Source organism: Sus scrofa, chromosome 1, assembly GCF_054392235.1.
Source record: "Sus scrofa isolate SSC_HxYL_T2T_F1_AM1 chromosome 1, Sscrofa_HxYL_maternal_Yorkshire_Landrace_v2.0, whole genome shotgun sequence".
Lineage (NCBI taxonomy): Eukaryota > Metazoa > Chordata > Mammalia > Artiodactyla > Suidae > Sus > Sus scrofa.
This window is the reverse complement of record NC_139383.1, coordinates 27,331,736-27,355,461: the sequence shown is the minus strand read 5'-3', so window position 1 is coordinate 27,355,461 and position 23,726 is coordinate 27,331,736. Positions and strand designations below refer to the sequence as shown.

At 35.9% G+C, this 23,726-nt stretch overlaps 1 protein-coding gene and 1 long non-coding RNA gene across 4 annotated transcripts in view; both read left to right on the top strand.

Moving 5' to 3' along the window:
- The window catches only part of LOC146405986 (uncharacterized), a 436,419-nt gene that overhangs the window by 90,716 nt on the left and 321,977 nt on the right, over positions 1 to 23,726 (top strand). The gene's annotated exons all lie outside the window — the stretch shown is intronic.
- Positions 1 to 23,726, top strand: part of PEX7 (peroxisomal biogenesis factor 7) — an 88,663-nt gene that overhangs the window by 29,470 nt on the left and 35,467 nt on the right. For all 3 annotated transcript variants that reach the window (XM_021087521.2, XM_084955471.1, XM_084955480.1), the window contains 2 exons: positions 1,597 to 1,710; positions 3,193 to 3,248. In XM_021087521.2, the coding sequence (XP_020943180.1) occupies positions 1,597 to 1,710; positions 3,193 to 3,248 (170 nt within the window). The remainder of the gene's footprint in view (positions 1 to 1,596; positions 1,711 to 3,192; positions 3,249 to 23,726) is intronic.

Genomic DNA, 23,726 nt, shown 5'->3' with positions numbered 1-23,726 from the left:
CAGGCTGAATAGGAAACAGAAATTCTCAAAAAGTTCAATAGTGCAACCTTATTTGTTTGTTTGGGAAAACTGCTTTACAATTTATGTAATTTTTTTTCTTTATTGCTCTTAACCCTGCCAGTTTGTCTCATCTTTTGCTTTCATTTCTTGTTCACTTTGCTAGTGAGGCTGATGAACTATTTGTAACTTGATTTTTAATTTGACAGTCCATCAGTTTTTTTAATTTTCTGTTTCATCTTCCCTTAAACGCCTAACCAAGCTTCATGCTTCTGTAAAATAGCAGTGTCCATTTTTAAGTGTTTGCAAAGGTTCAGCTAAACCGTATGAACACATGAATTAGAAATAGAAATGGATTAAATATGTGTTGATATGCTGTTTAAATATGTTTATGTACCTGAAGTGGCCTGCTGACTATGACAAATAAGTACAATATATGTCTTGTCTTCCCAGTTTTAAATTAATGAAAGAAAACATTGTATTGACTGAGTTCTTTATTTTTTATTTTATGTATTTTTTATTTTTTGTCTTCATTTTTGCCCTTTTTTGGGCCTCACCTGTGGCATATGGAGGTTCCCAGGCTAGGGGTCAAATCGGAGCTGCAGCTGCCAGCCTACACCACAGCCACAGCAACGCAGGATCCAAGCCGCATCTGCGACCTACACCACAGCTCACGGCACTACTGGATCCTTAACCCATTGAACGAGGCCAGGGATCAAACCTGCAACCTCTAGGTTCCTGGTCGGATTCATTTCTCCTGCGCCACGACAGGAACTCCTTGACTGAGTTCTTTAAATAAAAAGAAATAAAATAGATTAAAAGAAAGTATAGTACATATTTAATAACAATAGTTGATTTTTATGAGATTTTCAAATGAGCTAATACTGAAGCCCAAAACAATTGAATTATTGCTCTGGTTGATATGGAATGGGGCTGAGTGTGGATCTAGCTCTTGGTCTCTTCAGCCAGGAACTCTTTGTTCACCTAGAGTTCTAGATAGCAGAATTTGTGAAACCTAACTAAAAAAAAAAAAAGGAATAGATAGGAGATTTATCAATATTTGCATAAACTCTCAGTTAGAATTACTTATTACATTAAGATATGGCCCATGAGAGTTGGGACCAATGATCGATTGTGATTTAGAAAAACATACAAAAATTTTAATTTATACCCTTTACACTTTCAAATTTTGTAAATTAGCAAACATCTTGCCTATTAATACCTGTTAGGAGCCTCAGAGCATGCTGAAGAGAAAGGTGGGCTCACTTGTCAGGTATAATTTTTAATATGTTATTAATACTACTAAAAGTAGATTGGAAACTCTTCAGTACTTTTTTGAGACTGTGCCTTTTTCTGTTGTGTATAATGTTCCATCATATACCTTAACTATATTGATTTCCTTTTCTCTTAGGTCATACCAGTCACAGTAATTTTTGCTTTTTGATGTATATTTTGATTCCTTTCTATGTTGTTGTAGTATAACTTTTCAAGAATGATTCCTAAATAAGTAACAGAAAATAGATACTATTTCTAGTAGGAAAGCTTGGGTACTGTTTAATTACAAAGATGTCAGTTTACTTTTCCCTGAATTGTTTTCAGAATTTGTTGGTGACAGGGGCAGTTGATTGTAGTTTGAGAGGCTGGGACTTGAGAAATGTACGACAACCAGTATTTGAACTTCTTGGTCACACGTATGCTATTAGGAGAGTGAAAGTAAGTTTTTATCTTTTCTTTTTATACACAGAACAAAAATATAATATATAAATATAATCAATGATGTAAATATTAAAGATGTTTAGGGGATGAGGTTACTGATTCTTTTCATGTATGTTTTTGTTATCCAGTGGATGATAATGAACCTTGAAAGCTAAAATAAGGTAAATTATTGGAATAATTATTGAATGAATTAGAACAGTATAGTCAAGCGGTACTTAGAATTAAATAAAAGTGCTTTTCTCATCCTGTCATCCCCATTCTACTGTTCTTTTTAATATTTTTAACTATAGTAATTTACCTTTAGTATTACATTATTTATAATTTCCCATTCACTGGGACACTCTCTGTTGAAACTTACACAGAGAGATGGTTAATTCTTTCTTTTTCCTAATGTGATTATATTTGTGAATGTTCATAGAAGTTTCGGGTATAGAAAATTTTCCACTTTGTAAACAAAAGAGCTTGAAGTAATTTTTTCTGCTATTCTCCACCCCCCAATTTGTCAGGTTGTAAGGTGACTTTTTGTTTCCCAGTAAATTTTGCTAAGTCACTGTGGAAAATAATCTTATTAAGGGACATCTCAATTTCATTCTTCATTTTCTACAGTAAGGATAAAAAAGCACCTTTTTTGATGCTTTCATTAAGATAATTATGTTATTCCTATTTGAAAAATTTTAAATTGTATTTAAGTTAATATTTTAAATTTTACTGATTACAACTCAACATAGGCACCATAGTGCCCTGATTTTTTCTTTTAATGGCACACTGGTCTTAGTAGTCTTATATATGTATTGCATAATACTTCTGAGAATGAAATAGGGTAATGTAGTGAAAGTTCTTTACAAACTATGAAGAACATTCAAATGTAATTATATACTATTAAAATACTGTTAAGAAAAGCACTAAAGAAATAAAATTGCAATGAGTAGCCTATTAAAACATGTCAATTACTCGTATATTACTTGTCTTTAACGTTTCGGTTTTTGACCTTGATATACTTTTCGTTATGTCATATACAAATAACATAAAAATTATTAAAATTTTGTTAACATGTAAGTGTTTACTCGATGCTTGTGCTAATAGCAATCATATATATTCACAAAACTGGTAAATTAGATAATTATGTATATGTGTTATTATATACTTAAATCCTTCATATTTGTAGGAATTATTTTTGGAGAGCCAATATGAAATTGTATGTAATTTTTCCAGAATAGCAACATTTTAGGAATACTTAAGTCTAAATAGGCTTTAAAAAGCTTCAGAGATGATTTCCTTTGAAGAATGTAAAAACAACTGTTTTTCCTGTAGTGGATACTTAAAAGGTTAGATGATTTTTGCCTTTAATTAAAGCATAGAAGGTTTGGAAAAGCATAATTTTAAGCAACAGTCCTGACTGAACTTGAATGTATTATAATGTTCATGGGAGTGACCATATGCAGAGGCATGTTATAATTACAGTAAACTTTTTTTTTGTAGTTTTCACCATTTTATGCTTCCGTGCTGGCTTCTTGCTCCTATGACTTTACTGTAAGGTACAGTGATTTTTGATGTGTTTCATTTTGAAATACAAGTACCACTTGCATACTTGCAACTTTTATGAAGGATAATCATATGTTTATCTGACTAATATAAAAATAATCTAAGCTGGGCACATTAATTTGCCACTGGGTTTAATATGTTTTTCTGTTTTTATGATTTGGCCACATATATGAGTAAATTCTTTATTATTAAAAGATGAGTTCGACTGCTCTGTTTAAAAGCTTTTTTCCCTGACAGTTGTTTCTAGAGTAATATCTTTCTATGCTATAGATGTAATAGCCAATATCTTTTAAATTCAGATTTTGAAAACTTTGACATTTTATTTCTTCAGGTCTAATTATAAATCTTAAGGCTAAAACTGTTATAGTTGTATGTTTGTGAATGTATGTATGAGCGTGTATGTATATGTGTGTACATGTATTTCTGTGTATGAATATATGTATATATGTGTGTGTATCTATATTCATACCCCCAGTTCTAATCCCACTCCACACAGGGTTCATTCTACTTTTTTCCTTTTCCAAATTTTTATTTTTACTTTTTTTAGGGCCAAACCCCCGGCATATGGAGGGTCCCAGGCTATAGGGTCAAATCGGAGGAGCTATGCCTGCTGGCCTACGTGCTACAGCCACAGCAGTGCCAGATCCGAGCCACATCCACGACCTACACCACAGCTCACGGCATCGTGAGCAAAGCCAGGGATAGAACCTGCATCCTCACGGATCCTAGTCAGATATAGTTTCCGCTGCTCCGTGATGGGAACTCCTAACTCTTGATTTTTATTATTCATAACATATCTACTTGTTTGCTACCGTAGAGTGCTCAGAAGGTAGTTTTGGGGATCACTGTATATCAGTTCATAGAAATCTTTCTCATTTTATATAATACTCCATTATGCAAATGTACTATAGTTTTTTTCATCTACCCTCCTACATATGGGCATTTAGCTTGTTTCAAATTTTATAAATAAACAGTACTGCAATGAATAATCTTTTATGTGTATATGTTCACATCACAAGAGAATTAACTTGAGTATATTCATAGAAATGGGGTCCTGGATTAAAAGGTAAATACATGTATATATGGTTTTGCTAGATACTACCAAATTCCTATCCTTAAGTAATATTATCAGTTTCCATTCAAAGCAGCAGTATTGAAGTGTACCTGTTTGTCTACCATTTAAAACTCACTGATTCTTTAGGGGTTTTCAGGTTCAAGATCATATCATTTACAAACAAAGATACTGTACATCTTCAATTCCAGTTCTGATACCCCTAATTGATTTATCTAATTGCATTGGCAGGTAGCTCTATTACAATGTTAAATAACGTAAAGGATGCCCTAATTCTTGTATTAGTAAAAAAAATGCCTTTAGGGTTTCCCTGTTAAAAGTAAGATTCTGGCTTTAAGACAAGTACATACATTATTTATCGTGCTGAGAAAGTATGTATCAACTCCTGTTTTCTTGAGTAGTTTGTTTGTTTTAGCGTGGAAAATGGATGTTAAGTTTTGTTGAAGGCTTTATCAGCATCTGTGGAGATGATCATGATTTCTCTTTTGGGAGCTATTAATATAGTGTGTTATTTTAAGGGATGAACCAACCTTGGATTCTTGGACAAAATCCATCTTGTGTTTTGTGTATCATCTTACTGTGGTATTGGAGTCTGTCTGCTAATGTTTTGTTTAGAGATTTTGTATCAGTATCCAAAGATGATATTGGCTTTAGGGATTTTTTTTTTTCTGTTTCTTTAAAAAAAAAAACTGCTTTGTGTATCAGTGTTTTACTTCATAAAAAAGAATTAAAGAGTTTTTCTACGTTTTCTAAATCAGCTCTGGAACAATTTGTGCAGCCTTGAGGCTATTTGGTTTTTGAAGCTTTGGTAGGTTTTCCCTGTGAAACTCTCTGGGCATGGATCTTTCTGTGGAGTACTTTCATGATAACTTTATTTCTTCTATGGGAATTGTTATATTTAAACTTTCTATCTAATTGGATCAGTTTAGGAAATTATCCTTTGCTTACAGGTTTCCACATTTATTTATACAGATGTCTGTAGTGTCATGACTTAAATTTCTTCCGATTTGATGATTATTTCACTCTTGTCATTTCTGGTTTTGTTTTTTTTTTATTTATATGTTAAGGTGTCTAATGGTATGTTCATTTTGTTATTTTTCTTCAGCATACAAGATTTTAATTTATTAATGAGAAACTACTATTTTTCTATTCAACACCTCATTAATTCTGCTTTTATCTTTATTTTCTTCTTGGTATTTTCTTTTGGCTTACTTTGTTCTTTTTCCAACTTTGGAGCTGGAACTTTACTCATTTTTACTCTTTCATTTTGTTTATGAGGTGTTTAAGGCTATGAATTTTCTTTTAGTTTTTATTTCAATATTTGCCCATAAATTCATATATATAATGTTTTCATTATCGTTTAAAAATTCTGTAACTTCTATTTGTATTTCATTCTTCTCCCAAGAGTTGCTTATTAGGAAGTTATTTGATTTCCGTATGAAAATGCCTTTTAATTTTTGAAAATTTGTTAATAATTTCTAGTTTTATTGCATTGTGATCAGAGAATAGTGTTTTTAGTCATTCTGTGTTATGGGACATATTGATACCTTTTGGGGGAGGAGAATCTAGTAAATGATCAATTTTCGTGAATGTTACACATGTAATTGAGAAGGTATATTCTGTGTTATCACATTATAAGGTTAAATATAAAACTATAAGCTCTACTAATCGATTATATTTTTTGGATTTTCTCTATTTTTTCTGATTTTTGGTCCACTTAATCTGTTTTGTGCTGATAGTGGAATGTTAAAATCTCTTATCACTGGACTTTTTTCTCTGTCTCTCTGAATCTCTTTTAGTTTTGACTTCTTAGAAGTAGATGCTATATCATTTGGTGCATGGATATTTATAACATCTATTTAGTGAACTGAGACTTTTAGCATCAAAGAGAGTCTTTGACACAGTTAATTGTGTTTTATCTCTTATTAGTATTATTGCTTACTTTGTAAAATTGTTTTATCTCTTATTAGTATCATTTCTCCTACTTTCTTATTATTTCCATTTTCCAGGTATACCTTTTCCCATACTTTTATTTTTATTTTTTTTGAACCACGTTGTTTTTGGTGAGTCTCTCATATAGAGCATATATTTGGGTTTTGCTTGGTGAACTAAATCAAAAATCTTTTTATTATAATCAGAGGTTTATCCTGTTCATATTTCTTGACAAAAATGTGTTTGGCATCATGGTCTGTCATTATGTTGCGATTATTATGTGTAATATGTTATATTTGTTATTTCTGTATGTGATGTATTTTTTGCTGTGCTTTGTATTTTTTCTCTTTTATTAAAAAATTTATATTTAGGTAAGTTTTTTTTTTTCTGTGTTTTACTAGTTACCTTTGGTCTTAGAGCTTTTGCAGTGTTTTTATTCCCTTTATTTTGTTTTATTTAAACCTAAAAAAAACAAAAAACAAAAAAACAGTTCACTGATTCCTCCTACCCCCATCCCCTGCCTCTGGCAACCACCAATCTTTTTTTCTCTATATCCATGAACCTGTTTGTTTGTTTTGGTTTTCTAGTCCATCCATGTTGTTGCAAATGGTGCAGTTTCATTTTTTTTTTGTTATAGCTGAATAATATTCTATTGTATATATATGCCACAATTTCTTTATCCATCCGTTGATGGATACTTTGGTTGTTTCCATGTCTTGGCTATTGTAAATCATGCTTCAAGGAACATTGGAATGTATACATCTTCTTGAACTAATGTTTTTGTTTTCTTCAGAAATGCTTAGAGGTGGAATTGCTGGATCATACAGTATTCTACTTCGAAATTTTTGAGGCACCTCCTTACTGTTTTCCATAGTGACTACACCAATTTACATTCCCACCAACAGTGCACAAGTGTTCCCTTTTCTCAGCATCCTTTCTAAAACTTATTATTGGCTTGTGTTCTTTGTCAAAATCACTTTGGCTATTTGGGGTCTTTTGTTGTTTATACAAATTTTAGAGTTGTTCTATTTCTGTGGAAAAAATGCCATTGGTGTGGCCATCATACTCAGTAGTGAACAGCTGAAAGCTTTTCCTCTAAAATCAGGAGCAAGACAGAAATGCCCACTCTTGCCATTTTTATTCAGCATAATATTGTATGTCCAAGGCACGTCAATTAGAAAAGAAATATAATTAAAAGGAACCTAAATTGGAAAGGAAGAAGTAAAATTGTCACTATTTGCTGATAACATGATATTAGATCTAGAAAACTCTAAAGATGCCATAAAAAAACTGTTAAAACTGATAAATTCAATAAAGTTGCAGGATACAAAAACAATGCAAAAAAATTTCTTTATACTAATAGTGAACCATCAGAAGAAGAATTAAGAAAATAATCCTGTTTGTAGTTGCATCAAAAAGAATAAATGCCTAGGAATAAATGTAATATAGGAGATGAAATGCCTGTATATTGAAAACTATAAGACATTAATGAATAAAATTAAAGAAGAAACAAATAAATGGAAAGAGACTCTGTGCTTATGGATTAGAAGAATTAATATTGTTAAGTTGTCCATACTGCCCAAAACAATATACAAATTCAGTGCTATCCTTATCAATATTACCTTTTTTAAAAAAATTTTTTACCATTGATGATCTGGTTTGTGAGGTTTTTTGTTTTTTGTCTTTTTGCTATTTCTTTGATGATCTGGTTTGTGAGGGTTTTTTGGGGAGTTTTTGTTTTGTTTTGTTTTGTTTGTCTTTTTGCTATTTCTTTGGGTCGCTCCCGCGGCATATGGAGGTTCCCAGGCTAGGGGTTGAATCGGAGCTGTAGTAGCCACTGGCCTACGCCAGAGCCACAGCAACGCAGGATCCGAGCCGTGTCTGCAACCTACACCACAGCTCACGGCAACGCCGGATCGTTAACCCACTGAGCAAGGGCAGGGACCGAACCCGCAACTTCATGGTTCCTAGTCAGATTTGTTAACCACTGCGCCACGCCACGACGGGAACTCCTGGTTTGTGAGTTTTTAATGGTAGTTATTTTAACTCCTACTTATTGCATATACAACAACCAATGAGCATATCCTTCTTTCCTTTTTTTACCCTCTCTTTTGCACCAAATTTTGAGTTGTTTTATTTGCATTTTGTTAGAACACGCAATGCATAACATGTAATGCATATGTGATATATTATTCTTCCACTCTTATTTCTAATTTTGTTTTAGTCTTAGATACATAACTAAATATATTAAATACTTATCATCAGTCTTTTTGCTGAAATTTCCTCATCAAGTTTTGGTTTGATTAAGTTTTATCTTCTCATAAATTCCTTAAGAAGAGTTCATGGGTATTGATTTCTCGGGAGCTCTCATGTATTTAAAACTATTTCTCTCTTGATGCTTAAAGGATAGCTTACCTAAATAAAAACTCTGATTTACATTTCTTTTCTGCAAGGACTCAAGTTAAACATAAAGTGAATGTCTCTTACTTCTCTTCTATATCAAATACTTTCTCTCTGATAGTTTTTGCTTTTTTCTTAAATCTTGTTTTCATTCCCTTGGTTATTTTTCTGCTGTCTTTGATGTACTTATATTTTTGTGTAAATTTATTCTTTGGGCACTGGATAATTTCGTCTTCATTTTTAATATGATTTTGCCATTTTTATTCTATTTCTTTCTTATGTACATTTAGCTCTATTTCTCTTTTTTCTGCTTTTGTCCACTTCCTTTTTTTTTTTTTTTTCCTCTTTAGGGCCCCACCCATGGCATATAGACATTCCCAGGCTAGGGCCTGAATCAGAGCTACAGCTGCCAGCCTACTCCAGAGCCATAGCAACTTGAGAACCAAGCCAAGTCTTTGACCTACACCACAGCTCACAGCAATGCCAGATCCTTAACCCACTGAGCGAGGCCAGGGATTGAACCCACATCCTCATGGATCCTAGTCAGGTTCATTAACACACTGAGCCATGAAGGGAACTCCCTGTCCACTTCTTTTCTTTGCTTTAAATTCTTGATTTTAAGGGGGAAAATCAAGACCTGTGTGCGGTTTTCCCATACCAAGAAAGTCTCCACTTCCTAGCAGTGCATCCTACAAAGTTAACTCCATTCTGATACAGTGTACCTGAAGATAACATCAGGTCTCATAGGTTAAGAGCTTATTTCTATGAGACTGTCCCCACTGCAGATGCTAATCACAAGCCTAGCTTGTCACCTGTACCTCTGTCTACTTCCAAATTGGGATTTTCATGTGCCCCTCTTCAGGTTTGATAATTTGCTAGAATAGCTCACAAAGTTGAGGGAAACGTTTACTTACGTTTACCAGTTTATTATGAAAGATATTATAAAAGAGAAAGATGACCAGACAGATGAAGAGGTAGAGAAGGTGAGGTCTGGAAGGGTCCTGAGTGCACGAGCTTCTGCACCCGTGGAGCTGAGGTGCACCACCCTCCCAGCACGTGGGTATATTCATGGGCCTTGCAGCTCATCAGATCTTTTTGTTCAGGAGTTTTTATAGAGCTTAATTTCTGGCTCTTTCTCTTGTCTAGGTTCAGTGGATGGGGCTGAAAATGCCAACTCTCTAATCACAATACACTATGTAAGAACTCCCTCCTAATCACCTCATTAGCATAAACTTAGGCATGCTTCTTATGAATAACAAAAGACAGTCCTGACATTCAGGAATTTCCAGAGGTTTGAAGAGCTCTGCCAGGAACTGGAGACAGTGATCAAATATATTTCTTACTATATTGCACTGATCTAGGTCAAGTTTTTTTTCTTTCATGTCCCCAAATGCTTGTTTGGAGATATTAATTCAGTTTAGAATGTTATATTACAGTTTTCTTACCCTTCGCTATTTATTTTTTGAGGTATCTTTTGTTAGATGAATTGTTTACGTATATGATGTCCATTTTGTTTTTCTGTTTTTTTAATAGATAAAGGTTTTCTGTGTTTCTGCATATCCTTGTACAGTATTGATAGTTTGAGATTGGTACCTTTCCTTCCTTTTAATTCTCTTTTCATTTAAAACTATTAATTTCCTAAAATAACCTTCTTGTGTTCTATGCACTTGAAATCTGTACTCTAATCTTTGCTAGGCTTTTTTAGTATTTTCACTCAGAGGATGGGCTCTCTCTTTCTGGTGGTAGCTTTAAATCAGCTTCAGATTTGATCCTAGTTCTTCTCTGTTCTATTCAGTTTTTCCTAAATTGTCTTTGCTGTTCAATAAGACTTTGGTCTGCAACATGGGAGAAGGCCCATTAGGATTCTGATTTTTTGTTTTCTTTTGTTTTTGGGTTTTTTTTTTTTTTTTTTTTTTTACATATAATTACACGTTTGGATGTGTGTTAAAGGCCTGAGTTTTATGTAGTTTTATTCTGTATTAGTTTTTGTGAGGATATACAAAGGGGTTTGGCCTTTTGGCTTCAACTACCCAGAATTCCTCTCCTTTACTTCTGAGTCAATATTTGATACAACAGAAGCTATGTAACTTTGTTTATGTGGAATGTACTTCTAATAGAATACATCATGGCAATGCCTTGGAAGAAATTATATGCCCTAAATTGGGTTTTTTGACTGATCCAATACAAACAGGCAAACTGGGAAATATAATCCCATGAAGACTTCTAGCTCTCAATTAAAAGGATAGCATAACCAGGTTTTTTAAAAAATAATGTTTATAAAATAGTATGGAGTGATTATACAGTTTTTACCATGGGAGCCAAAAAATGGCCACACAGCAGTCAGGAGGAAATCAGTTGTTCACCATCTACCCCAAGCTTTTCTAAACTGCATCTATGGGAGTTCCCTGACAGCTGAGGTGGGACATTAATCTTCGGACTTTTCTTTTCTTTTTTTTTTTAAACCAGTCCTATCAGATTAGGGCCCCACTCTTATGACCTCATTGAACATTTTAAATCCATGTCACTGTTCTATTTCTAATTTAAGGGGAAAACCTAGTGACTACTTACTCTTTCTTTTCAGAAGTGTCAGTAACTTAATCCTACTCTCTGTTTTATCTATATAATTAAGTATCCCTAAACAATAATTTGGGAAATGCCCTGCCTTTATTGATACAGGTTTATCTTAGGAATATTTGTTAAGCCTGGGCTTTGAATGTGAACTGCAGTATTCTAAAATCTTGTAGGTATCTAACTATGCTCAGAGGTCATTACAGTTTGCAGCTCAGAGTCTTAATATTCTTTCCACTTTATATTTATTTATTTATTTTATTTTATTTATTTTTGCCTTTTTAGGGCCACTCCCGTGGCATATGGAGGTTCCCAGGCTAGGGGTCTAATTGGAGCTGTAGCCTCTGGCCTACGCCTGAGCCACAGCAACAGGGGATCTGAGCTACATCTGCAACCTATACTGAAGCTCACGGCAACACCAGATCCTCAATCCACTGAGCAACGCCAGGGATCGAACCCGCAACCTCATGGTTCCTAGTCAGATTTGTTAACCACCGCGCCACGATGGGAGCGCCTCTTTCCGCTTTTTAAAGTTGAAGTATCGTTGATTTATAATATTATATTACTTTTAGGTGTACAACATAGTAATTCAGTATTTTTATAGATTTTTTTCTCTCCACATTTTTTTTTTTGATGTGTATTCTTTTTTTTTTTATTTTTTTTTATTTTCCCACTGTACAGCAAGGGTGTCAGGTTATCCTTACATGTATACATTACAATTACATTTTTCCCCCAGATTCCACATTTAAAAATTAGGCTTTGCATTTTTCCTGAATCTTGAGCAAGACTGGAGGCTAGGGAATAGATGTTTAGTGCTTCTGGGGAAAGAGATGACTTAGGTTGTGGTTCTGTGACATACAACAAGATCAAAAGTGTCATAGCGGATTTGTAAAAATTGAGATTATAATTAGGTTATATGAGATCTTTAACATAGTTGAAAAGGACATTCAAATAGGCAGTTTATCTATATAACGTAGAGTTCAGGTTTCTTTATATATAAAATGGAATCAGAAGTATCTGTCCTCATAAGCTTGCGAGGTGATTTCAAGAATTACATAAAAGGACATATGTGAAAATACTGTGTTAATTCTTTATCTTGATTCCCAAATCCCAACTTTTACTTCTCTCTTCAAGCCACACCTATTCCCTTCACTTTCAGCAAGACTGCTCTCTTAAAAAAAATTGTAGGCCAAGTACATAGGATCTCAGTTTCCACCGCAAGCCTGTAAATTGATCTAAACCTGTGCCTCTCCTTGTCTCCCCTGCTATTCAGAACCCTTGCATGTGCGTGCTCTTAATCCCATAGACCTCTGTGCCTTCAGCACGTTATTCTCTCTGTTTTATCATCAGTCTCCAATTCTGCAGTGACATTCTTCTCAGCCTGTAACTTCTGCCTTCATCCTGTATTTTCTCTTTCCTTCCTAGCCAAGTTTTTAGTGTCCCCTTAAGCTCCATTCACCAGGGCCGTAGAGGCCTTTGCAGTGCTACGGTGCTCTACTTGGGAGTCTCACTCCATGTCTTTTAAATCAATAAGATGGATCCACATCACTGATTAAACAGGGCTAATTACCTTGAAAAGATTTTTATACTTTGGCTTTTGAAATCGTTTGGCAGTGAGTGGCCCACTTATGATTGATCATGATTTCTTGGCAATTGCAATGCTTACTTAGGAATTTTTGTGAAGTAAAAAAAAAAAAATCTAGCCTAAAAATTATTTTCAAATGGAATGACATGTTTAATGCAAAACTTATCAATTATTAATGTTAATTAATTTATATACACTTAATTAAAATTGATTTAAATTTTCAGCTCTTCAACATTTTAGTAGACCCACTACATGTCCATTTACTCCTAAACCTACAGCTGGCTTTAGTCCCACGTCTTTACTGAAATTGCTCTGGCAAAGCCACCAGTGACCTCAGAAATACCACATCCAGTCTACTTGTCAGCACTTGTCATCTGGACCTTGCTTCTGCGTTCCACATTGTTGATTAAACCTTCCTTCTTGAAACTCTACCCCAGGGATTCCGTGTTCTTTTTTTGTTTTTCTCATCCTACCCTGATGCTTCCTTCTTATGCTTCACCATGGAATATCTTTCTTTCTCTCTTAATCTTGGTAATCTTTGACTTTTTTTTTTTTTTCTTCTTTTCGGGGCCACATCCACAGAATATAGAAATTCCCAGGCTGGGGGTAGAATTGGAGCTGCAGCTGCTGGCCTACACTGCAGCCACAGCAACACCAGATCCAAGCCACATCTGCAACCTACACCACAGCTCATTGCATCGCTGGATTCTTAACCCGCTGAGTGGGGCCAGGGATTGAACCCACAACCTTGTGGATACTTGTCAGGTTCGTTACTGCTGAGCCGTAGCAGGAACTCCCTGGCTTAGTACTTTTTTCGCATCTCCATCCTAATTGGTAATGCCCACACCCCTTTTCCAGCTCTGACTTCTCTTGAGAGCTTCAGGCCTGCCTATTCAGCTCTGTGCTGGATATAGGCAGCTGGGTGTCCAAATAAGCATCTCAGACTGGACTCTCTTCCCTTCCTTCCCTCTGCAAGTCTTGCATTTTGTCTACATTATTTGTCTCAGTTAATGAGAACAGTATCCCTAGTAGAGACTGAAACCTTGAGTTCTTTTTTTCTATAAAATTGGTAAACATTTTCCTAATATGAAGCAAAGTAAAAAAACTTAAACCAGAAGTTCCCTGGTGGCTTAGCAGTTAAGGATCCACTGTTGCCACTGCTGTGGTTCAGGTTTAGACCCTGACCTGGGAACTTCCACATCCTGCAGGTGCAGGCAAAAACCCAACCAACCAAATAAACAAAAAACTTAAACCAAATTGCTTCACTGGCAGTATATGGAAGCAACATCATTTTTCTTCCAGAAATAGGATTTTAATTGTCACATACATTATAGCAACTAAGTTACTGTTCTACCTTCATACTAAATGTAACTAGAAACTACTAATAGTGTATTACAATGTAGGACTATCAAAGACTTTCTTAGGCAAAGGAAAATGAATAGAAAAAGAAAACAAAATCATTTGGGAGACTTTCATTTTTGAATGTATGTTTCATATGTATGCATATTTGTAACTCTCATCATAGGTCGAGAATACAGTTTTAATTGTGCTAATGCATTGTGTGAATTTAGTCTCTCATTACCTTTCATTGGAAAGGTCAGGAAAGGTGCATTTTGGGTAGATTTTTACACCATGTGCTATGAGTTAAATTTATCCTCTGAAGAATTTTAAATCTCATTGGATTGATGATATTTTTAATGCCAGAAAAATCATTTTAACCAAAAAAAAATTTTGAGACATAAGACCAGTGGTAACTAGTTTTTAGCACTGATAATTATACAGATATCACTCTAGATTCTCCATGGCTAGTTTTTGTAACATAAACTCTTCAAATCTAAGTTTTCATTTATTTGTCAGTTTATATTTTGTTTAGTTTTTTAAGCTTTTAAAATAGTTTATATGGTAGGTATTATATCAGGTGACATTATGATGAGTATTTTAGTATTATAAAATACCAGGTCTGGGGTTTTTTTTGTTTTTTTTCTTTTTAGGGCCACACCTATGGCACTTGGAAGTTCCCGGGCTAGGGGTTGAATTGGAGCTGCAGCTGCTGGCCTACACCTCAGCCACAACAATGCAAAATGCTAGCCATGTCTGTGACCCACACCACAAATCACAGCAACACTGGTTCCCTAACCCATTGAGCCGGGGTGTACTCACTCTTTCCTGGAGACAGTTGACTCAGAGAGATGGACAGGCTGGCTGATGTCACATAGCTAGCAAGTAATAGAGCCAAACTTGAACCTAGATCTTCTGCCTGCAAATCTTTTTATATTACTCAATGTTAAAAGCTTCCTGTAAGCCTAGGGCCTTTATGTATTTCCAAGTATATAAAACCTTTTCCTGTATATTAAATATTACCTCCATTGGGTCTAAATTGCTGAAAACAATATTCCCTCTAATAGCTATAATCATGGCAAGATTGAAGTATTCCACGTGAGTCTTGACAATGATAGATACATGAAAGTTTATGTGCCATACCTTTTATCTTAACAATCATGGATTTTTTGGAGTTCCTGTCGTGGCACAGCGGAAACGAATCTGACTAGGAACCATGTTGCAGGTTCGATCCTGCCCTCGCTCAGTGGGTTAAGGATCTGGTGTTGCCGTGAGCTGTGACGTAGGTTGCAGATGCGGCTCGAATCTGATGTTGCTGTGGCTGTGGTGTAGGCCAGCAGCTGTAGCTCCAATTAGATCCCTAGCCTGGGAACCTCCATATGCCGTGTGTGCAGCCCTAAAAAGCAAGGGGAAAAAAAACCCCAAAAACAAAACAATTATGGATTTTGAAACCTTTTGAAATTACAGTATATGAATCCGACTAGTATCCATGAGGATGCGGGTTCAATCCCTGGCCTCGCTCAGTGGGTCTGGGATCCAGCATTGCCATGAGCTATGGGGTAGGTTGCAGATGTAGCTCAGATGCCACTTTGCTGTGGCCCTGGCACAGACCAGCAACTGTAGCTCCGATTCAACCCCTAGCCTGGGGACTTCTATATGTGGGTGCGGCCCTAAAAAGAAAAAAAGAAAAGAAAATTCACAGACTTTAAAAGAGCCATTTATTACATATACACCCTTTTCTGTATTTTTTTGGTTCTCTGTTTCGGTTTGTTTCTTCTAAAAGTCAGATTCCTACAAGTGCAGTGTTACTATAGTAAATACATGTGAAATGATCTGTCTTTAAATGAACTATGTCACCATGTCGTTAAAATATATTTGAGTCCCAAGATGCACTTGGGATATCTCTCTGAAAAAAACAAACCAATATTATTTAACTCTAAGGTTATATATGTAACTCTGAGGTTTTATTGGGAGAGATAAGAGGAGGCCATCTAGGACTGAGACTTTGTAACTGTTTTGTTCAGAAAGGATGTTTAACTGGAAGAAATAGTAGAATTGCTCACTTTTTCTGAATCTCTACTCATAGATTATAATTCAATAAAATTCCAAGTTAATAAGGAAGTGAGAGAAAAGTAAAAAGTGGGGTGAGAGTTTATCTGGAATCAGTCCTGTCCCTGCCATGCCTTGCTCTGAAGACTTACAGGAAGGTTCTCTGGATTCGAAATCCATGTGTGCTGGAGTGAGCATGGGGACCTTTGAGTCATTTAGACTTGCGGTGAAAGCCCAGCTGCTCCATTTACGAGCTGTGAAATACAGGAAATGATACCTGCCTTTCGGAGGTATTCAGAGGATTAAATGAAAGTATCTGTAAATACTCTTAGTGCACAGTAAGTGCTCAAAGAAATGGATCTTTTAAATGAGACTATAAGGAGTAATAATAACTTTTCCATTTTTTTTTTAATTTTTTTAAATTTTTTTTTTTTCGTCTTTTTGCCTTTTCTAGGGCCGCTCCCATGGCATATGGAGGTTCCCAGGCTAGGGGTCCAATTGGAGCTGCAGCCGCCAGCTTATGCCACAGCCACAGCAATACAGGATCCAAGCTGCGTCTGTAACTTACACTGCAGCTCACGGCAACGCTGGATCCTTAACCCACTGAGCAAAGCCAGGGATCGAACCCGCAACCTCATGGCTTCTAGTCGGATTTGTTAACCACTGTGCCATGACGGGAACTCCTAACTTTTCTATTTTAAAATGTAAGTACAGTAAAGAAAGTTATGGTATTCATCACTCATCTTACCTAGCATTACTTTAATAAGATAATTATGTTGCTCTGTGAATGGTGAGGTAGGGAAGAGTACCTTGTGCAGTGGTGCAGCCTGCATTGTGCAAGTTGTGCAGGGGTCATTTTAATGAGCGCATTGTGCAAGTTGTGCAGGGGTCATTTTAATCAAATCCATAACCACGTGATCCCTTTATTTCAACCTGTCTTTTCCTCTAAATTATTATATATTATCTATATATTTGTAGTAATTGTTTCTTTGGGAGACTGCATGCTGCAAGAGAAAGAGATGTAGTTGAAAATCCTGAATTTGCCATTATTATCTATTGTTATATTTAGTCTCTTATTAAGTTACTTACCTTCGGTTTCCTCAGTCACAAAATGCCTTGTTGTGAGATTTCAACATCAGTGTATACAAGGCTCTTCACACAATGCTGGGCCCATGTCAGGCACTCAGTCAGTTTCAGTCTCCTCTTTTTCATTCACAAATATATTCCTCAGACTTTGTACTTAGTACTGTATCACTGTAAATATACACTCTCATATTTCTGATCAAAATTGCTAACAACAAGCAGAAGCACAAAAAGACACTCAAGGCATGATGTCTGCAGTTTTTTTTTAGATGGTTCAGCAGAGATGTTTTATAAAATATGTGAATGTGTAGGGAGAGCAAGATACAGCAACTGTGGCAATATTTTAACACTTGCTGAGTCTAGATGAGGGGTATGTGGATGTTCCATATATTATTCTTTAAATTTTTCTGTGGGTTCATAATTTTCAAAATAAAAACATTTGAGAGAAAAGTAAGCTGTATTTGCTTATGTAAGATGCTGAAAATGTTTCTTACTATTAATGCCTTCTGATCAATGTGATGTTTAATTGTAATATTTAATTGTAAAATAAGATAAATATATTGTATTCCATGAGCAGAAAATGGCCTTTAGTTGGGTTGTAGTAAATTTAGAAGCCTAACAAAGCAGCAGATACAGAAATACCTTTTATCTTTGTCACATTTACTCTTGTGGGATTTGCCTTTATACAGTAAGTGTCTTAACTTTAGTGTGGTTGATGGGCTTTTTTTGATCCTTATGTTTATTAGCACAGAGATTTCCACGAGCAGATACTTCTCTTTCTTCCCCTTCCCCATAAAAAAAGGTCAGCCAAAGTAAACATATAGTATAGCTGAATATGTACTCTGTCTCACAAACCTTTCATTTCAACTTTACCTAGTCCCCCTTACTCACAAAAAAGGTCAGCCAAAGTAAATAGATAAGAAATGTGGCTGAATGTGAGCAGCTTCAAATGATCGTTTTACTTCATCTTTTAAGATAGTTGCTTTTATTATTTTTTTCAGTGTTTGTTTGTTAATGTGGATACTTTTGTCATCTGTGAGCGGAGATCTAAGATAGTTGCTTTTAATTCCTCTACATTTGTTCCTCAAACCACAAGAAATCGTGTGACTAATGATATGTTACTAACTGTTAACATTGGTAGGAACTACCACTGAATTCTTAAAATGATCAGAGTTGTTTAATGTTCTGTGCCTTTCAGAGATCTCAGCTATAAATGTCTTTGTAATTCTACCACATTTGCTGCTTTGTGGTAAAGGTTCACCAAACTTCATCACTGGTATTAAGAAAGCATCTTAATGTAGGCATCTCGGTTTCTTTTTTAATAATGAGAATATTTGCATTCACACATTTGTTTAATTCTTGCAAGGATATTTTAGTACTGAATACATATTGTGTCAATAAAGCATGTTGCCAGATTATGGGGAAGGGCTTGTCTGTTTCATTGCTTTGTCCCTGGCATCCAGGGCATGGATATACTAAATAATTGTTTATAAATACAAGTGAATTTCAATTATATGAAAACTTATGGTATCTTCTGGTCACTCTGACTTTAAAAGCCTGCAAAACAATTGTATTTAAATATGGTTTGCACTTTATGTTTGAAGTAGTAATTAATAAAACCGAATGTGAAGTGGAAAGTCCTGTTGAGATAAGAAGATGGAGAAAACTTGCTGTTCTCTTATATTTAAGTCAGTACTGACTAGATTGTAAAATTTTACTTTTTAGGGCTACCCCAGTGGCATGTAGAAGTTCCCAGGGTAAGGGTCAAATTGGAGCTGCAGATGCTGGGCACAGCCACAGTCACAGCAATGCCAGATCTGAGCTGTGTCTGCAGCCTACACTGCAGCTCACGACAACACTGGATCCTTAACCCACTGAGTGGGGCCAGGGCTCGAACCCTCATCCTCACGGATACTAGTCGGGTTACTGCTGAGCCATGACAGGAACTCCTGGAATCTTTTATTGGTGTGGTAATTGTTAATTTAAGTTACAAAAAGATATTTTTATTTTTTATTACATATTAATTATAATACGCATTTTGTTGTTAAATCTCTTTAAGCTTTTTATACTTAATGGTTAAGATACTATTTTATGAACCGGTAACTCCCAAGTTTGTTGATATGTCCCCAAGGAGTTTTTCCATTTGACTTGTTTAAATTAAAAGTTCTTAGGGTAATTATTGTCATACTGGAAAGATCTTTTGGTGAAATGAAGCATAATTTTGCTAGTTAAATGCAGGGTGAAAAATGAAAATAATTTCCTATAAAATGAAACAACATACATTCATTAGAAAGAAACTTGTAAGACTTTAGATTTTAAATACCTTGATTTATAACTGCAGAACATTTTTAGGATTATTTGGTGCTAACATTTTTCTTTAAGAAAGACACAAAATCTGTGTCTAATTCATAACCTAATGCAAGCACATGAAGAAATAGATCTAAGAGGAATGAGGAATGTTAAGCCTTAGCTTAATGCAGTTGAAGTCACTGCTTTGAACTTTGAATTGTGCTGATTAGTTCCAAGAGGAAATTTATGTGTTTTGTCAGTTAATTTGCATTATAATTTAAAAATTCTGTTGTGCAGTGTCAATAAGGCAACTGAGTGGATTTTGTCGTATGTATTTATATTTTCTAATGTAGATGTTGTTTTGCCTCATTTCCATAGTAGGAAGTCAAAAGATAAAAGCTGAAAATGAAAATAATCAATGAGTTCTGTGAGCATTTTATTTAGAAATATAGGATAAAATGTCAGAAGAAACAGCTAAAAGAATTTAAAGTGATTGCCTCTGAGGTGAAGGGTTGAGGAGATGCAGCAGGAAGGGGCTCTTCTTTGTCATGAACCTTGTAGAAGTCATGGACTCTAATCTCTGCAATTATAGTTTTTAAGAAAAAGGTTATGGAGCAGAGAACCTCATTGTTTTCCTCTCTTAGTGATTGGCACACGTAGTCTCTAAAACAAGGGGGTACCTACCTATCAGTTGTTAGTAGTTTACTCTGTCCCCTAAGAACTCAAGGATAAAGAATTCACCCTTGTTGGTCCTAAAACTCCAATCTAGAATGTGACAACACTAAATACTCTCAAATTGAATTCTTAGAGATTTGACCTAATAGAATGAATTCTCTAGGGAATAAAACCCAAAAATCATTCATCTGTTTTCATCTTAAGCAAAATTCAGCAGCGTCCCTTTTCTTTTTCCGCTATTAGGTCATGTGTGTGCGTGTGTGAGTGCATGTGTGCGTGCATGCACTCTCGTGTGTAAAACAAACTGTCTTGAGCAAGCTTCAGTAGTACAGGGGAGTATGTCTCAAAATATGGGTCCCTCAGAGCCCAAGGACAGGAGTGCAACTGGACCTAAGGAAAGTCCTGAAACTGCTTTCCTCCAGTGCCTGCTTCCTCATTCCTCCTCTTCCTGCAGACTGATTTCTTTTTCTGTTTTTCCAGCTTTCATGTCCAGTCACCAGAAAAGAAACAGAATTATGTGGTTTGCTCTGTCTCTGTTTTTCTCTCTCCGACCTTCGTTGGTGTCGGTCTTCTCCCTGTGACCCCATCACCATGTACAGCCTCCCCGAGGAGAGGGTTGTTCATCAGAGCAGATCCTTGTCATCTGTGCAGGCATTCCACAACCTGACAACCTGGGCAGGTTTATCCACAAATGCTTAGTTAGCTGCAGAGGGGAGGACGTGCAATAGTTCATGGTGATAGAGCTAATCAGTGGCCAGAGCACAGGCAGGCAGCTGCTGCAAGGCCACTGTTCTTCAGCGTTCAGGTGTGGAGGGAGCCTCTAGAGCAGCCTTATCTGATCCCATTAATCATGCTACAGTCTGGACTTCTGTGAAATGCTCTTTTGCTGGTGTTGGCACCAGTTACAGCAGAGGTGTACATAGGCTATTATTGCTGAGAAACGGGTACTATTTCATGAAGAGATGGAGTTCTTAGCATTTTATTTTTTAGTCAGATATTTGTGTGACACTTTTATTGCAAAATGATTTCATGGTTCTTTAATGTGTACCAGTAAGCAGGAAACAAACCCAGTGGGTGTTTTTCTTTCTCCCTTCATCTCCTCATGTTGAGGTGTGGCATTCTTCAGAGAGTTCGCCTGCATCCCTGTGGATCGAAGCCATAAATACTCCCAGCACAAGCCCCCCATCAGCTGATAGTTTTCTTTAATTTGTCAAAGTACTCTCAGCTTTGTGATATGTGGTTCCTGGACTTAATGTTTATTGTGATGGAGTGGATTCAGCCCCTCTAAAATACTGATCTAATTAACGTTTCAGTTGAAATATTATTATTAATTCATTTTGATGAGCTTATAAGTCTAGAAGTTTATCATATTTAATCCTGAAAGATTGTAAAGATGGTATAGTTTCTGGATTTCTGTGATTGAGTGTTCTAAAAGACGTCTTTGATAATAGTTAAGTAATTCAAATTTCCTTTTTCTTCATTTAGCAGGCAATTAATGTTTTCCTCTTTTAAACTTTATTTTGGTTATTACCAGTTCCAAAACCAAAAAAAAAAAAAAAAAAAGAAAGAAAGAAAAACAAATAACTCTCCAATCTAATCATGCAAACAAAATGAACATTAGTACTCAATATTTTTGAATTAATGAATGAAAGTTTAGCACTTTACAAAATTGTTTTGATAGTCTATAATTTCTCTTTTTTAATCCCCTGCAAAAGTGATCCAGGAGGTAAAATAATAAGCCCAGGATTTCATATGTTCGACTCAGGAAGGCTTTACTTCAAAAGGATGGGACTCTCTGAGGTTACAAAAAGAGCTGGTCAGTTGGACGATACCTCAGTTAGGAAGAGACAGCAAGGTAGATGAGAAGATGCACTGCTTCTCAGTGGATTCCAGTACAGACCAGGTTGATAACCACTGCCCTGATGGCTTTTTCCCTCTCCTCACCTTCTGCCTGAAATCACTGTTGTTTCTAATGGGAACTTATCAGATCTGTATCTGTTAGGTTTGAGATGTTCTGCTTTAGATGCTGATTTCCAAACTTAGCTGGTTAAGCATCCGTATTTCCTAGGAGGAGATTTTTGGATTTCTTTCTGCTCTACTCAGTTGGAATTTTCTGGAAAAAATTCCTCAGCAAAACTGAAGATGCGTATTTTCTGAATGTCTGATATAATGAGTCATTGGCCCATCATTTGGGACCCATGTCTGTAGGTGGTTTAAAACTACTCTATTTATGAGATTGGCCTTTGTTATTTATTTATCTCATCCTTAATATTCTCACTGAATTTTTTTATTCATTCATTCTTGAAACAGTCTTTGGGTGTCCATGTGTCAGACACTTTTATACATGCAGGAGATACTAAGAATAGGATACTATCCCTGAATTCAGGGAGCTTACCTATCAGAGGAAAGTAGATCTGTAAAACAAGTAAATGCATGGAAGTATTGTAAATCTTATGATGGAAGCCAGAAACATGGAAGTCATTCTTTGTTTTTTTGTTTTTTTGTTTTTTGTTTTTTGTTTTTTGTTTTTTGTTTTTTGTTTTTTGTTTTTGTTTTGTTTTTTTTTTTTTGCTTTTTAGGGCTGTACCTGAGGCATATGGAAGTTTCCAGACTAGGGATCAAATCAGAGCTACAGCTGCCAGCTTATGCCACAGCCACAGCAACACAGGATCCAAGCCATATCTGCAGCCTATACCACAGCTCACGGCAGCGCCAGATCCTTAACCCCTGAGCGAGGCCAGGGATCGAACTCACATCCTCAAGGATACCAGTTGGGTTCGTTTTCTGCTGAGCCACAATGGGAACTCCTGGGAGTCATTCTTGATTTCTCTTCCCATTAATTCTTCTGCCTAACTGTATCTCTAATACTTCAGCCTTCCTTCATCATCACTGTTACCACCCAAATCCAAGCTGCTGTTATCTCTTTTTGGACCACTGATCTCCCACACCCACTCCTGAGCCCTCAAGTCCATTCTTCTCACAGTGGCCAGAGACCCCTTTAAAGGGCAAAGCTGACCATACTGCATGGGGTCATACAGCATGGGAACTCTCTGCACTATCTTCCCAATTTTTCTGTAAATTTAAAACTATTCTTATCTTAAAAGTTTACTTAAAAAATTGTTTGAAAGGAGTTCCCATCATGGCTCAGTGGTTAGCGAATCTGACTAGGAACCATGAGGTTGCGGTTTTGATCCCTGGCCTCGCTCAGTGGGTTAAGGATCCAGCGTTGTCATGAGCTGTGGTGTAGGTTTCAGCCATGGCTTGGACCTGGTGTTGCTGTGACTATGGTGTAGGCCAGCATCTGTAGCTCTGATTAGTCCCCTAGCCTGGGAACCTCCATATGCCAGAGGTGTGGCCCCAAAAAAAGACAAAAAAAAAATTGTTTTAAAATAAAGCAAAGCTGGATGTATAAATTTCCTGCTTAAAACCCTTTAGCATTTTTTTTTACTGTTGTTGTTGATTTTGTTTTTAACACTTAAG